The sequence below is a fragment of the Geotrypetes seraphini genome, chromosome 17, assembly GCF_902459505.1.
Source record: "Geotrypetes seraphini chromosome 17, aGeoSer1.1, whole genome shotgun sequence".
Taxonomy (NCBI): domain Eukaryota; kingdom Metazoa; phylum Chordata; class Amphibia; order Gymnophiona; family Dermophiidae; genus Geotrypetes; species Geotrypetes seraphini.
Genome location: NC_047100.1, coordinates 18,135,699 through 18,151,999, shown reverse-complemented (window position 1 = coordinate 18,151,999; position 16,301 = coordinate 18,135,699). Strand labels below are relative to the sequence as shown.

Here is a 16,301-nt window from a genome sequence, read left to right as displayed (position 1 = left end):
CAAAAGAACTTTAAGATCTGCAGAACAACATTTATTATCTATCCCATCTTTAAAAATAATAAATACGCGCCGTCAGTTTATGTTCTCCGTTATTGCTCCCCAAACTTGGAATTCTTTCCCTAGTTACTTAAGAGAAGAAACTAATATAGAAAAATTCAAAAGTAAATTGAAAACTTTTCTTTTCAATGATGCATTTATAAATTAATTATAACTTGATTTTCAAAAAATCATAAATCACTTTTTTTCTCTTTTTTCCATCACCCTACCCTCCCTTATGTACTTTCCCTATATGTCTCTCCAGACTTTTAATACAATGTAAATTCTCCCCCTAATTCCTTATGTTTCCAATTTTGTCGCATTTGTCTTAAGCTGAGTTTGTTTTATTTATTGTAGTAACAATTTTAATAATGTAATTTTATCAAAATGTTTATCGCTTTGAATCCAGATAAAGCGATTAATCAAATTTTTATTAAACTTGAAACTTGAACTTGAAAAGGAGCATGGGCAGATCGGGGGGGGGGGGGGTATTCTCAGAAGGTAGGTGGGATGTTATATGAGGGATCTTCAAAAAGTTTCCGCACTTTTATTTTTGGTTTTTAACACTATTTATTAAATATCTCAAAAGCAAATTGCATCACTTTTCCACAAGGTGAGCCGGCTTGCCTGACTAGTCACGTGACATTTTAAGACACACCCTCTTCTCCTGCCCCATCCATTTCCTGTCAAAGCATGCAAGCGCGGAATCTTTTGAAGAAACCTCATAGAATACTATTAATTGTGGACACCTCTGCCGTAAATTGAGCGCCAAATATAATGTCCCATTAGCCAGCTGTATTCAATTTGAACACATTTCACCAACAGAACACTACTGTTCGCCTTATTTTTGGACTAAAAAAAAATGGGAGCATATTACCCCCTTCTATCAAAAACTTCACTGGTTGGCCAGTAGAGTCTAGAGTTCTGTTTAAGTTTTCCTGTATTTGTTACAAAGCGGTTTTGGGGATGTTACCAGACTATCTTGCTTCCGACTTCTCTTTGAATTATCTCAACAAGAGTACACGTAGAATACATCTATTCAACTATCCCCCTTTAAAATCTTGCCAATATAAGTTTTTTGACAGAATTTTTTCCTTCCAGGCCGCCAAACTGAATATGTGGCTAGGAAAACCTATATTAGAGGCCACTTCCTGTTTTGATTTTAGGAAAACATTAAAGACCCATCTGTTCGACATGTCTATATCCTAGTACTAAAACTGTTTAACTCACTTTTGTTTCTTAACTGATGCATTAAATTTTTTTAACCGATTCTTAATTCATGTATTCCAATTTTAATTGATTGTTTTTATTATGTCATTTCAATTTTACTGATTGTATATATTTTATCTTGTTGTGAACCGCTTTGAACCTTTTCTGGTACAGAAGTATACAAAAATAAATTATTATTATTAAAGAGCCATCAGAAGTGGCATTTCAGTGAGTCAAAATATTTCTTGCTGAATTCCCATTTTAGTTGCTGGCTTCCTCATCGGCTACCAATTGCTTTTAAAATTAATTAATTTTATTTATTTCATTAAAACATTTGTCTCGCATATCATAAACATCTATGTAGTTTCTCGCATATCATAAACATCTATGTAGTTTACAGAATGCACACATAAGCATGATTAGACAAACAACCTAATTCATCAATACTCTCATATCATAAATAAAACCAATCTAATAACAATTTACCTTCAAACCTCTTCAATGAACTTCTAGCAGAAAAAGCAGAACACAGCAACATAGTAACACAGTAAGTGATGGCAGATAAAGACCCTCATGGTCCCATCCAGTCGGCCCAATATTTGCATTGGAGTGGTAAGTGGAGCTCTCGTTACCTTGACCAGAGCTTCACCCACCACGCCAATGCAAATATTCTCTTGTATTAATTCAAATAGATTACATTGTATTGACTCCTTACCTTCAAAAAAAGGTCCATTATCCAAATGCCAACATGCATGTTTCGCCAAAGTCTGCATCAGGGCATGATTTTCTGGGGGGGAAAAAAAATCACTGTTAACAAGCAGGGTTCTTATTCAAACACCTCCTACATTATCATCAAATTTTCATTCCTTCATATTTCTTCAAAACAATTCCTTACTTGCCAGTATATCAAAGCTCATAGCGTTCTTCATCAATGTTTCAAAAGCGCAGTTAATGTAGTGCCACGGTATTCAAGGCCACTATAAAACTCCCATATTGACTTCAAGGGAGAAAACATGGCCGCCAATCCACAAGTCAAACTCATGTCAAAGATATCCAATCAAGTTCAGCATTTAACCCTTTCGGTTCCAGTTTTTTAATCTAGATTTATGTTCTGTTAGCCATGTTTTAATTGAACACATGGACCTATCAATATAACGCTTGCTGCATGCACAAATAATAACATAAACACTTAGAAGCACCTGAAGTGTTAGATCTTGAACAAATAGTCCAATTAGCTGACAGGATCTACCAGGAAGACCCCTCAATAGTCAGCTTGCACCATTGACAGGCAACACATTTCACATCACCTTTCAGCTAAGTGTCAGGTGAAATATAATCCAATCCTTTATAGGTTAAAATTTCACCAGTAGTTTTCCCCCTTCAGTATGCAAGAACTGGGACATGTCTATGGGGCCAGTCCATCATAATCCTGACCCCTCCCATGCCCAAATAAGAACATAAGAAATGCCCGCACCGGATCAGACCGTGGGTCCATCTAGTCCTGTGGTCTGCACCCGTGGAAGCTCAGCTAGGTGTTCCCCGACGAAGACCTTGGTCAGTCGTATCCCTCAATGTGTCTTGCAAGAAGATGTGCGCCAACTTGCCCTTAAATCCTAGAATGGTAGTTTCCATCACAACCTCTTCCGGGAGTGCATTCCAGGTGTCCACCACTTGCTGTTCATTTGGACGTTTCCAACTTGGATGATTTTTTGGTCGAAAATGGAGTATAACGTTGGACATTCTGGGGGTCTAGACGTTCCAGTGACCTAGACATCTAAGTAGAAAATTTTCAAAAATATATATATTTGGACATCTAGCGGTTCGGGTTTCGGAAATGACCTTTTTTTTGTGCTTCCAATTTGGACATTTTGCTTGAAACATCCAAATCGGACTTAGACGTTTGTTTGAACATGCCCCTCCAAGTATTCTTTGTAAATGGCTCTCTGCCAGAGCCTCTAACGTACTTCAGTAGCGTAATTAAGGGCTCCTTCAACAAAGCCACGGTAATCACTCCAACGGGATTTAATGGATATTTGCTGTGTGGAAGCCACTACCACAGCTTTGAAAAAGGGGGATAAATTAAATAACTACTTCTGAAGAAGATTATGGGGAAGGAAAAGTTTGTTTGTGGGGAAAGGTGGGGATGGAATGGACCTTAACGGAGACAGAAAATAACAGAATGGATCTTAGCGGAGACAGACCGGGAGAATGGAACCTCAATGCTGAACACACCTTTCAGAATCAATTCACTCCTATTCGGGGGCTACAACAAGACTAATCATTGGTTACCAAACCTAAACCATCAATTTTATTTTCTTCAAAAAGACAAGTGGAGAAAAAAAGCAACTAGGCTTATAATTTCTGGACAAAATTCAATGACAATTTTTTTTTTCAGCCTAGTTGCTTTATTCCAGTGGTCTCAAATTCGCAGCCTGGGGGGGCCACATGCGGCTAGGTACTATTTTGAGGCCCTAGGTATGTTTAGCATAATCACAAAAGTAAAATCCTGATCATATATCTCTTTAGTAAATGACAATATTATTATTAAGACTTAGCCATAAGGAAAGATTTATAAACTTTAAAGAGTTTTACCTCATGCAAAATTGTCATTTCTTTAATAAGACATTAACTATTTTTTCTGAGGCTCTCAAAGTACCTACAAATCCCAAATGTGGCCCTGCAAAGGGTTTGAGTTGGAGACCACTGGCTAAACTGTAACCATGACAGCCTGTTTGCCTTTGGGAAGCAGAGCTGAGCTGTGATGTCACAATGCCTCATTCCACCAATAAGAGCCAGCCTCATCAGTGATGTCACAATGGCTTGATTGTCCTGTTCTCCCCTCTGCCCTCCAACCCAGCCAGCAGATTAACCGTTCCCCTTAACTCAGTGGTCTCAAACTCTTTAATAAGACATTAACTATTTTTTTCTGAGGCCCTCCAAGTACCTACAAATCCAAAATGTGGCCCTGCAAAGGGGTGGAGTTGGCGACCACTGGCTTAACTGTAACCATGACATCCTGTTTGTATTTGGGAAGCAGAGCTGAGCTGTGATGTCACAATGCCTCATTCCACCAATAAGAGCCAACCTCATCAGTGATGTCACAATGGCTTGATTGTCCTGTTCTCCCCTCTGCCCTCCAACCCAGCCAGCAGATTAACCGTTCCCCTTAACTCAGTGGTCTCAAACTCTTTAATAAGACATTAACTATTTTTTCTGAGGCCCTCCAAGTACCTACAGATCCCAAATGTGGCCCTGCAAAGAGTTGGAGTTTGAGACCACTGCTTTATTCTCACTTGTCTTTTTGAAGACAATTGAATTAATGGTTGAGATTTGGAAAAAGATGATTGGTCTTGCTGTAGCCCCCAAATAAGTATAAACTGACTCTGAGGGGTGCATTTATCAATGGGGTTTCATCCTTCTTCGCCATTATAAAGTTCTGCTCTGAGAATTTCAATACTGAGAAATGGGAACAGTGGGAACATTTTCAAAGCCCCATTTAAGTGCACAAACTCCAGTTTTACGCATTGAAATATCGGTGAAGATTTACCTCTTTAATAATAACAACTAAGAGATCTTTGCTTTGTACTGAAACATAAGTAGTTTATTTCGCCTTTTCTCTTGCTCTGTGTCAGCCTGGTGAATAATCCGAGCGGAAATGGAAACCAGCACTTGCAACCAACAAGAAATTACTCCACATCTTATTATGAAGACACAGTGGCCGGACACACATGAAAACCTAATTCAAGTGAGTCGGAGAAAGACCAGGTACACAATTCCCCTTTATTCTGAACAGATGCATCCTTTCCTATCCTTTTCACTCTCTGTTCTCAGCTCTCCAGGGTATCGTTTTCTTTCATTCAGGGAGCCACTCCTCTCCCATACCAGTGAGCTGAGTTTTAATCTTTGCTTTCTTGCGTAACATTTTAGCTGCGTTACCCTGCACAGTTATTAATAAAAGTGCCTACTCCATCAGCGCACTGCAGCTCGAAGTCGCAGCTGCTGTTGGAGAAACTATACAAAGAGAACATTTTTTAAAATGATAGGCATCCTTTGGTTTTCTATCATCTTGGTCCCAGTTTCTTTTACTAATTGTCTTTCCAGTGTCTGCTGTTCATTTTTTTCTCCTCTCTTGTCCCATTTCCCTCAATATGTCTGTCTCCAACATACTGATTTTTTCCCTGTCCCATGGGTTCAACTCTCTTCCTCTTTCCCCAGGGTCCAACACGAAGGGAAGGGGGGGGGGGGGGGAGATGCGGCAACAAGGGAAACAGATGCCTGGACTGTGGGGTCCAGGGCAGCTGCCCTGTTTCCTACCCCCTACCGCCGGCCCTGGAGGTGACTGAATAATAGATGCAAAGGGACTGGAGAAGGGGTGGAGCCTAAAGGTGATGGGACGGGTTGGGGAAGACTTTCCGAGATCAGCTCTGCATTCTAAGTCCGTCAAGTGCAATTACAGTAATCTCCCACCACATTTCAGAATAAAGAACCCAGCTCAGGAGAAGGAGGGCATCTATGAAAGCTGCCTTTGTCTTTGGACCCGGGCTATGCTCAAGCTTGGTATGTAGTTTCAAAACTGAGTTCTCTGCTGGCCATGAAAGGAAGGGGAAAAAAAAAAAAAAAAAAAAGAAGCATGAAACCAAAAATGCAGAAAGAAAGGGAAACTTTTGCTCATCTCTTTAAAGCTCCGGCTGATTTTGCCTGCCTGCCTAGTAGAATGAACTGGAGCTGTCAGGATGCCAGGAACTGCGTGTTTGCACATTCTCTGGTGCTCGATGCGGCTTTGTGCCTCACCACAGATCCCGTGGACAGCAAAACACAACAATACAGAGTCTGGAAAGTGCCAACTCCAAAAAAAAAAAAGTCTGGAGCACCATTCAAGGGACTGCGGAGGATTTGGGGGAAAAAGGCTGCAGTATACCATGGGAGCAGCACATGGAAAAAAGGTACCGGGCAGAATTTCATTGCTTGCTTATCCATTTGCTTGGATGGTGGAGCCGATGCCTGGTCTCCTGGCCATCACCTGGAGACTGGGCTAACTCTTCCTGAACCATGTCACAAAACCCCCTTCTGGTTACATCCAGGGCAGACTGTAGGCAGGGTGGTTACTGCAAAGGCTGAAGGGGGAGGGAAGGAGCAAGTAACGTGGATTGCGTTAAGTAAATCAGGCTAGAGACGTTTTTTAGCCCTGGGTTGCTTTGCTTTTAAAGAGCCAGTGACGGAAGGCAGGGTGGGGCTGAAAGATCCCAGGGGTCCAGAGGATGGGGATTCCGTCAGACGGCAAGCGGGGATGAATGGGATCCTAGGCATCTGACAGTACTGATTATTCTGCTGAGATATCCGCTGCAGGATGAAACGCATTGAGGAAATGAGAGGATTCTTATTGCAGCATCTTTGGGAAAGGGAGACTGCTGACTGCAGACCTCTTTGGCCTCTTCACTATTTTATACATAACCACGACAGAAACCTGCTTGGGATCGTTAAACTGTCTAATCAGCAGCACCCAGGAGGAGTTAGTTAAATCTCTAGCTGTTTATAGAATTGCCGACATCTTGGATGGGCTTCTTTTTGATCTTGCAAATGCATCCACCCAATGTAGAACAGTTACACCTCTGCTGGTACCTTCAGATTGCATCTTTCCCCTCACTTTCCCCTCTGCTTAACACACACTAGAGAATGACACGGTGACAAAATCCATCACCGTCCCTGTCCCCGCGGATAACCGCGGGAAACCATCTTCATGTCATTCTTTAAGGAGAGAGGGAAGAATCAGAGTATAATTGGGCACAACCACTGACCCACAAGCTTTGCTTTGAAGAATACTGGTATAGAAGGACTGAGGTTGAAACAGACACTACAGAATGACAGTCTCTGGTATCCAGCGCAGATATTGTGATGTCATAATGCCTCATTCCACCAGTGCCTAAGAGCCAATCACATCAGTGATGTCACAATGGCTTCATTATCCTTGGCTCACATAAGAATCAGAGTATGAATGGCCACAACCACTGACCCGTAAGCTTTGCTTTGAAGAATGCTGGTGTAGAAGGACTGAGGTTGAAATAAGACACTAGAAAATGACATGGGATTATTTCCCGCGGTTATCCGCGGGGACGGGGACGGTGATGAATTTTGTCACCGTGTCATTCTCTAACACACACTAAGCAGTGGTACAAGGGACCCTATATAATATGGTAACATTATACCAGTTTATTGTCCATGAATCAGATATAGGACCATTCGCAGGGAATGAAAACGAATGAAAGTTAACAGTATTGACACGCAGAATTTGGTACAGCCTGAAAAGAAAAGAGATTCTGTATTAACAAAAAGGGACCTTAGAAATGATTTTCTTTGGGAAACACAGCAAATAATGCTTCCTGGGATTCAGGCCCCATAATCCAGTTTTCCAGTCTCACAACGATCACTCGCTTTTTCAACCTTGATTTCAAAGCAGGTTACAATATGGTAACAGTATGCATTTCCCTGCCACAAAGGGACACAACATGGGAGGAAACCTTTTTAAGTTTGCCCTTGAAGTCATGTAAGGCCATGTAGGGGAAACAGGATTTAAATTCTGGTCTACCAATAGGCTACTCTTAGGAACTGTCTGAACTTGCCTCAGCAAGGAAACTCTCAAAAAACTTACTCTTTCAGTCACTATTCCTTGTGACCTCACCCCACACATGTCGTGTAATTTACAGCCACTAGGAGGCCTCCTAACTGAGCAGGCTATGCATCCTGCTCCTCTACCTGTGGCCATACTTCTCAACTCCTCTCCTCAAGACCCTTAAGGTCTGGTCTCCAGGAGAATCAAAACATATGAGTTTCATCTTGAAATCCAGCTTGAAGTTCTGCGAAATATAAATAAGTATCCTGAGAACTGTGCTCAAGCTGCCACGCTTTGGACATCATTTTCAGAAATGTCTTGATAATAAGACTCTTGGAAGAGAGCGTTTGTTACATTAAAGTGCTTTTTTTTTTTTTTGCAAACATTCTCACCTATGTTAAATTCACACCTTTTCCACTAGATTTAATGAGGATAATTTTATAGCGGAAGTCCAAAAAGTGCCTGTTTTATAAAGGCATTCCTCCTTAGATGATAATAGCCATATTATGCTCATGTATACTTGGAAACCCTCAAATCTGCCAACACACATATATTCCCCCAAGTCCAATTTTCTCCACTCAAGTTTTCTCAAAACTATATTTTTCTTCTGGGCCTCAGCGACGACCTCTCAACCTTTCAAAAATAGCTCATAGCTTTGAGCTTTACATGACTACTCGTCACTGGCCCGCACTAATTTTTTTTTACACTTTTTAAAATATTAAATATCTTTTCCAAATCGTTGATATCAATCATTTAATACTTTAAATCTTTTACATTTTTAAACAGCAGCTTATCTTAAATAGCTCTTCTCACGGCCCGACCTGGGAGGGCTGGATCTAACATGTTTCGCATTAAGCTTACCAAAGCCGTCCAATATCACTGACTCACTAATCTTTAGAGTAAAAATAGTATCATAGAAAATAGAACATAGAACATAGAAAATGACGGCAGAAAAGGGCTATAGCCCACCAAGTCTGCCCATTCCAATTATCCGCCCCCCAGAGTTCACTCCATTAGAGATCCCACGCGAGTATCCCATTTCCTCTTAAAATCCGTCACGCTGCTGGCCTCAATCACCTGCAGTGGGAGTCCATTCCAATGATCCACCACTCTCTCGGTGAAGAAGTACTTTCTGGAGTCGCTATGAAATTTCCCTCCCCTGATTTTCAGCGGATGCCCTCTGGTGGTTGAGAGTCCCATGAGACAGAAGATATCATCTTCCGACTCGATACGTCCCGTGATGTACTTATACGTTTCAATCATGTCACCCCGTTCTCTTCTTTCCTCAAGCGAGTACAGCCGCAATTTTTTTTAGTCTTTCTTCATACGTGAGATCCTTGAGCCCCAAGACCATCCTGGTCGCCATTCGCTGAACCGACTCGATCCTCAGTATGTCCTTACGGTAGTGTGGTCTCCAGAACTGAACACAGTACTCCAAGTGAGGCCTCACCATGGATCTGTACAACGGCATCGTGTTGGATCCAGCCCTCCCAGGTCGAGCCATGAGAAGAGCTATGTAAGGCAAGTTAATGTTTAAAAATTTAAAAGATTTAAAGTATTAAATGATTGAAATCAACAATTTGAAAAAGATATTTAATATTTTAAAAAGTGTAAAAAAATTAGTGTGGGCCAGTGACGAGTCGTCATGTAAAGCTCAAAGCTATGAGCTATTTTTGAACGGTTGAGTGGTGTCGCTGAGGCCCAGAAGAAAAATATAGGTTTGAGAAAACTTGAGTGGAGAAAATTGGACTTGGGGAATATACAGTATATGTGTAGGTTGTTATATAAAGGCAACATTGCAGTCTATTTAGAAAAGAGGCTTACAGAAGAGCAGGTGGAAATGTGTACTGTTCGGTTTAGCCCCTAAATACATAACTGACCTTTTCTCTTTCTCAACCAGTAGACCTAAGAGAAGCTCAGACTTGAATTTTGCTTCTCCACCGGTTAGAGCAGTGGTTCCCAACCCTGTCCTGGAGGAACACCAGGCCAATCGGGTTTTCAGGCTAGCCCTAATGAATATGCATGAGAGAGATTTGCATATGATGGAAGTGACAGGCATGCAAATCTGCCTCATGCATATTCATTAGGGCTAGCCTGAAAACCCGATTGGCCTGGTGGTCTTCCAGGACAGGGTTGGGAACCACTGGGTTAGAGGATGTAAATTTAAATCAACATCTTTCCTCACATCAAGCAGCATTATGGGGTAAAGATCTGGAACAACTACTTATGCTTGCTAATACTTACGGGGAATTTCGGAGACACCTAAAAACATATCTGTTCCTGCAGTACTTAGGTAGCTGATTTGTACAATCTTATTTCACAATAACCGATCTCTAGAGCTGTTAGTCACTAGTTTTCAACTTTGTTAGTTCTACTCAATTTGTGGCATTTTTAATCATTGTAAACCGCATAGAACTTCACGGTCCTGCGGTATATAAACTGTTATTATTATTATTATTGCATGTACTGTATGCATGCACCTGTTTATTTTATAAAATATGGCTATACATCACAACTCCACCCCAATCCCCAAAATATGCCTCCGAGAAGACCAACACACGGTGCACATATAATTCCAAGATGTCTTATCAGCCTGTGTACTTCTGTACACATATACCATGGGTAATTTGCTAGAAAGTCTTTTCTGTACGTAAAACAGCCTACATATGTCAACAAAACATTAAAATTACCTCCAATATTGGTTAAAGCATGCAGATTAACGACTTAGCCCTAGCCGCTATAATAATACCCTTAGGGCGCATGCGCACTTCAGTCTTCGTGGCTCTGTGCGTCCGTAGTGCCGTGTCCCCGCATGCGAAGTAGAGTAGAACTCTACCTGCGCCGGTTTCCCCATCTCCCTTCCTCAACACAGTTTCCAGGCTCCACCCCGCGCTGCTAACGTGTAGCGGGCTGAAAGACAACAAACAAACGCTGCCCATGGAGCCGAGCAGGATGCGAGGGCCGGCCGCATGGAGTCGCACACTCAACTCATTATCCTCCACTCCTCCTCTTCACGATGCTGTCCCGGCCTCCCTCTTCTCCTTCACCTGCCCCCGTCCGATGCGGTGGGGAGGGGGGTGTACTCGAGCACCCTAGAGCAGGAACACAGGGAGACGGTTCGAGTGTTGGGTAGAGCTGAATAAAAGGCACACCAGCAACGGTAGGAGGAGGAGAGGGCCCAGGGTTCCGGGTGATCAGGGGAGAGAAAGTGGAGGGTGGTGTGGGCACCTAGGTGCAGGCGCTGCAGAAACCCGGACAGGGGATGAGCTGTTCCCAAAGCAGATGGGCACAAAATTTTGTCCCACCCTTGCTCTCCACCTATGCCCTGCTCTGTTCCCCCCCCCCCCTTACTCCAAAATCAAATTTTAAATACCTGAGCCAGTAGGGATCTCCAACTACAAACAGCTGCTGGACAGGGGGACATGGGAGGTAAAAGGAAGGGAGAAGAGACAGAAAGATAGAAAGACAGACACACAGCCAGGGATAGAGACATACAGACAGAAAGACAGGGGGCCAGGGAGAGAGAAAGAAAGACAGACAGATTAAAAAAAAAAAAAAGAATGAATGAAAGAAATGTCCCATTGTGCTAAACATCTACACATCATCTGATGTAACGGGCTTAAAGACTAGTTTAAAATAATGGAGTTGTATTAAAGCAGTGTTTCTCCTTACGAGAGGCATAGAGGGATATGGGTGACTAAAATTACGCCAGGTGTACACCTGGCTGGGCCTCCGCGTGTGCGGATCGCCGGACTTGATGGACCAAAGGTCTGATCTGGAGATGGCGCTTCCTATGTCCTTATGTTCTCAACTCGGTCTTGGAGTACCCCCTTGCCAGTCAGGTTTTCAGGATATCCACAATGAATATGCATGAAAGAAATCTGCATATACTACTTCCATTATTAGTAAACAGGGCCCCTAAGAGTGGTCTATTAAATACTTTAAAAAAAAAAAAAAGCTCAAAACCTAACAAATTATCCCACCCTCTTTTACAAAATTGTAGCACAGTTTTTAGTGCCGGTCGCAGCGGTAACAGCTCCGACACTCACAGAATTCCTCTGAGCGTCGGAGCTGTTACCGCCACGGTTGGCGGTAAAAAATCACGCCATGGTTTTGTAAAAAGAGAGGTGGTAGGACTGGAACTTTGCCATAAGTCAAATGAAAATTGGAAGATGCTCTTCTTTCTATGCTGTTTGAATTATATTATCTTTAAGACCATGGGGGGGGGGGGGGGTGGAATTCCACATTTAGTGGCACAATGCCACACACAGGTATTTTCTCCGTTCTTTGTGGGCTCAGAACCTAAGTTTTTGTACCCGAGTCAATGGAGGTGCAGAGGGAAGCAAACCTGGTTTCCCTTGGCTTTTAGCCAACTGTGGTGATCATTAGCCTAATCCTGCATTCCAGAAGTCTTTCACTGGCAAACTTGTCCTAAAGCTAGATGCTTACAGTAACCTAGTTGTAGCTTGTATTTTCAAGATAAATATTTGTCAGAAGTTACAAATTAGCTCGTTTGAAAAGCCTTGAGCCAGGCAAAAAATAGAAAGAAGACAAGACAATCCAACATTCACTGCACCATCAAAAATATTTGCACGAGACTGTTTGATTTTTCAGCATTTTATTAATACACTGTGTCTTGTGTTAGTATAAGAGGATACAAAGTATTCTCCTGGGTCTAGTGTAATGGATGGATGAATGAAGGGTTTCTAAGCTGGACTTTGCCCAGACACTGTTTAGATTTGACAATTAACATTTGAAAAAAAATAAAGACTCTGAATCTTTTATGGTAAAATCATAAGAACTTAAGAATGCTATACTGGGTCAGACTGAAGATCAATCTAGTCCAGTATCTTGCATCCAACAGCAGCCAACCCAGTAGATATCAACTGGCAGAATCCCCAAAAGAGTAGTGAGATTCTGTGCTACTGATCCCAGAGGTAAGTATTTCTGTTCCCCATGTCAACCTAAATAGCAATTTATAGACTTTTCCTCCAGGAACTTATCCAAACCTTTTTTTAAACCCAGATATGGTAATCACTTTTACCACATCCTTCAAGGATGAATTCTAGAGCTTAGCTATTCTTTGAGAGAAAAAAAATATTTTCTTTCATTTGTTTTAAAAATATTAGTATATACTAATGTGTTTTAATTATTTTTATATTGTGAACTGTCAGGCTTGTGTGACTTTCTTAGTTTCTTGTTTATCTGTTTTTATAATTACTATTTGTACATCACCATGATCTTGTTTCATAGCCAGGCAATATAACAAACTGAAAAACTGTAACTATAATTGTTAAGATCCTAACAGTGGGTCTTATGAATGCAATGCACATCCTTAAGAGTACTTTTCAGAGTACCTGGTTGAACATAAGAAGTGTGGTATAATTCCTGAATTTTTCAAGAGCAAGATGACTAATTATCAACCTAAAAGAACACTGCGCTCTGAAAATTCAGTTCTGTTACAGTGAAAGTGGATACCAAAAAAAAATAATAATAATTTAATCTATTCCAATTTTTCCAATTATATGTATGTCATAATGTCATATTTATAAAATGGAGAGACTTATTGCAATACAACAGGGTTGTTTCAGGAAATTTCAAGATATTTGGAAGCCATTAACAAAGTATTGTAATGATTAGAAAAATCTTGTTTCCCTTAAATTTACAAGTTCAATTATGGGGTGGGAGGGAGGGTATTTTTATTATTACATGTTGTATAAGTATTGATTATATGCTAGATAAGGTTGGGGAGGGGGGATTTTATATGTATCATTGTTGATTATTAAGTGATATATTTATGGTTATTTGTATGGATATGTTAGATTAAAAAAAAAAAAAATGAAAGTGGATAAAGCCCTGAAGAAACGGTTGTATACCATGAAACGTTGGCTATTACACTGTACCACTGTTACCTACATAGTATGAAAAGCTGCTAGTGATTTCAGTCCTGCTAGAGTAGTGGCAGTAGCACATTCTTTCCGGAAGTTTTTTGGCCGATGATGTGGGTGGAGGAGGTTTGAGCTTTTATGCTCTGCCGTGATAATACCAGAGGCCTTTTCTTCCGCTGGAATAGTGCTCTTGAGTTTTAAAAGTGGAGCATTTCTATCTATTTATTTATTTGTAATATTTTGTAAGCCATCTAGGTTTTAGACAGTATATAATTTTTTAAAATAAATAAATAGCCTTACTGGCTTAGACCAATGGTCTATCAAGCCCGGTAGCCCGTTATCAACCTGGCCAATCCAGGACACTAGTCCCTGGCCAAAACCCAAGGAGTAGCAACATTCCAGCATCTCAAAAGAATAGCAAGATTCTGGAACCCCAACAAGAGCAACATGTCAGAGCTGAGATTGTGATGTCATAATGCCTCATTCCACAGTGCCTCAAAGCCAACCTCATCACTGATGTTACAATGGCTTGATTGTCCTATACTTGGCACATGTAAGAGCATAAGAACAGCCATACTCGGTCAGACCAATAGTCCATCAAGCCCAGTAGCCCATTCTCACAGTGGCTAATCCAGGTCACCAGTACCTGGCAAAAACTCAAAGAATTGCAACATTCCATGCTACCGATCTAGGGCAAGGAATGGCTTCCCTCATGTCTTTCTCATTAACAGACATTAAGAAGCATTTGTTCTACAGGGTTATAAAAGGAAGACATCTTTCTTTTTGAGTTCTAATCGGTCTTTATTAAATTTTCAGAATAAAAGTAATAGCATAGAAAAACATAACGTACAACAGTCGAACAAAACACCTTCCACACATCAGGCTATTTAACTGAACTTTGTGTCCTAGGATGAAAGGCTCCAGATTTTGCCTCCTGATCTGAAGCCACCATAGAGTTTGTGTTATCTTGACCCACTGAGACATCCATATCTACCAGAAGATCAGACAACCTGCCAAATGTTATTTATCTATGTAACATAGTAGATGTCAAAAGACAGAGACTCTTACGGTCCATCCAGTCTGCCCAACAAGGTATAAGGTATGATGCGATACTATACAGTATAAGCATGATTGATCTTGACATGTCTTTGTTATTTTCCGTTACTAGGTTGCACGTATCTTTCAACAAAAAGTTAAATGAGGATTGACCAATTTCAGTACATCCTGTTACCCTCCTCATTCGGCTTTTAAAGCCACAGGTCCTCAGCGACACCACTCTGGACTCAATAAACTCTCACTGCCCAAAGCTTGACGTGTCAATTCGTCACTGGATCTTTACTGCTTAAGTAAATATTATCTTTAATCTTTATTTCAATGATTTTAAGCATTAAACTTAGTACTTAGCTTTGTGGTCTGCTAGTTTAGGGATTTTTACGCCAACATGTTTCACCATGAGGTGTTTTTCAAGGCTGCCATCCCTGGCCATTTATTATCCACTTCTTAGACCACCGCATCTATCTAAGATCTTTTCAGGGCACAGATAGAAATCTGCCCAGCTCTTGACTTGTTCTCCAACAACTGAAGCTCATTGAAGCCCCTCTCCAGACCTTCTAAATCTCTCCAGCCCCGATAGGGGCACAGGCTGTAGAAGTCTGCCTGGAACTGGCTTTTTCTCCGACTACTGAAATTGTATCTGTCCAGCTACGATCAGGGCACAGACTGTAGACATCTGCCTAATTGACTAGGGTTGCTAGATCTTCCAATCAGATCCCTAGACTAGTTCCACTCATCTCCATCCTGCAATGCTCTAATCTTGCCCCCACCCCCGCTTCCCGCTCTTGTCTGGCAGGGAGGAAGTCCGCGCATGCACAGATGCTATGCGATGACATCACGCACGTGCACGTGTGGGGGATTTCCTCTCTGTCCGACGCGATTTGAGAGGCTTTTCAAAATCTGGACAAAATCTGGAAAAGCCGTCCGGACCCCCAGACATGTCCTCAAAAGGACACGTCCAGGGAAATCCGGACGTCTGAGAACCCTATAACAGACCATCTAATCCCCACTAAGCTTGGTGGTGGCAACTGTGCAACATATGGCCGAGCAACGGTGACGGGACAAATGCGCGCAAGACTTTGGCGCACCCACATTGCAGCGCACACAATTCAGTGCAAGACCCCAGCGCGCCGCCTAAAAGGTTACTTTTAAAGAGCTCAGATGCGGCGTGTGAGTGGGAACCCCCCCCCCCACTTTACTTCATACTCTTCGCGCTGCTGTTAGGGGGGCGTGGGGGGGTGCAACCCTCCACATTATAGAGAAAACTTAACTTTTTCCTTAAAAAAAAATCAGGAAAAAGTTAAGTTTACTCTATAATGGAGGGTTCCAACCCCCCTCCCGCCCAACAGCAGCGCGAAGAGTATGAAGTAAACTAGGGGAGAGGGGGGTTCCCCACTCACACCCCGCGTCAGAGCTCTTTAAAAGTAATTTTTTAGGCGGCGCACTTTGTCTGCGCTGCAATGTCGGCGTGCCAAAGTACCGCGCGTGAATGACTTATGAACCCCGAG

The 16,301-nt window shown here is 41.8% G+C and overlaps 2 protein-coding genes across 16 annotated transcripts in view; one reads left to right on the top strand and one right to left on the bottom strand.

The window, feature by feature from the left end:
* The window catches only part of LOC117351126, a 690,625-nt gene that overhangs the window by 497,003 nt on the left and 177,321 nt on the right, over nt 1-16,301 (bottom strand). For all 15 annotated transcript variants that reach the window (XR_004537333.1, XR_004537332.1, XR_004537331.1 and 12 more), the window contains one exon: nt 1,961-2,032. Coding sequence is in view for 9 of the 15 variants with exons in the window: in XM_033925968.1 (XP_033781859.1) it covers nt 1,961-2,032 (72 nt within the window). In the remaining 6 variants the exon portion in view is untranslated. The remainder of the gene's footprint in view (nt 1-1,960; nt 2,033-16,301) is intronic.
* Nucleotides 4,910-16,301, top strand: part of FAM107A (family with sequence similarity 107 member A) — a 129,051-nt gene continuing 117,659 nt past the window's right edge. The window contains exon 1 of the mRNA XM_033925978.1: nt 4,910-4,990. Coding sequence (XP_033781869.1) covers nt 4,949-4,990 — 42 coding nt within the window. The 5' untranslated portion in view covers nt 4,910-4,948. The remainder of the gene's footprint in view (nt 4,991-16,301) is intronic.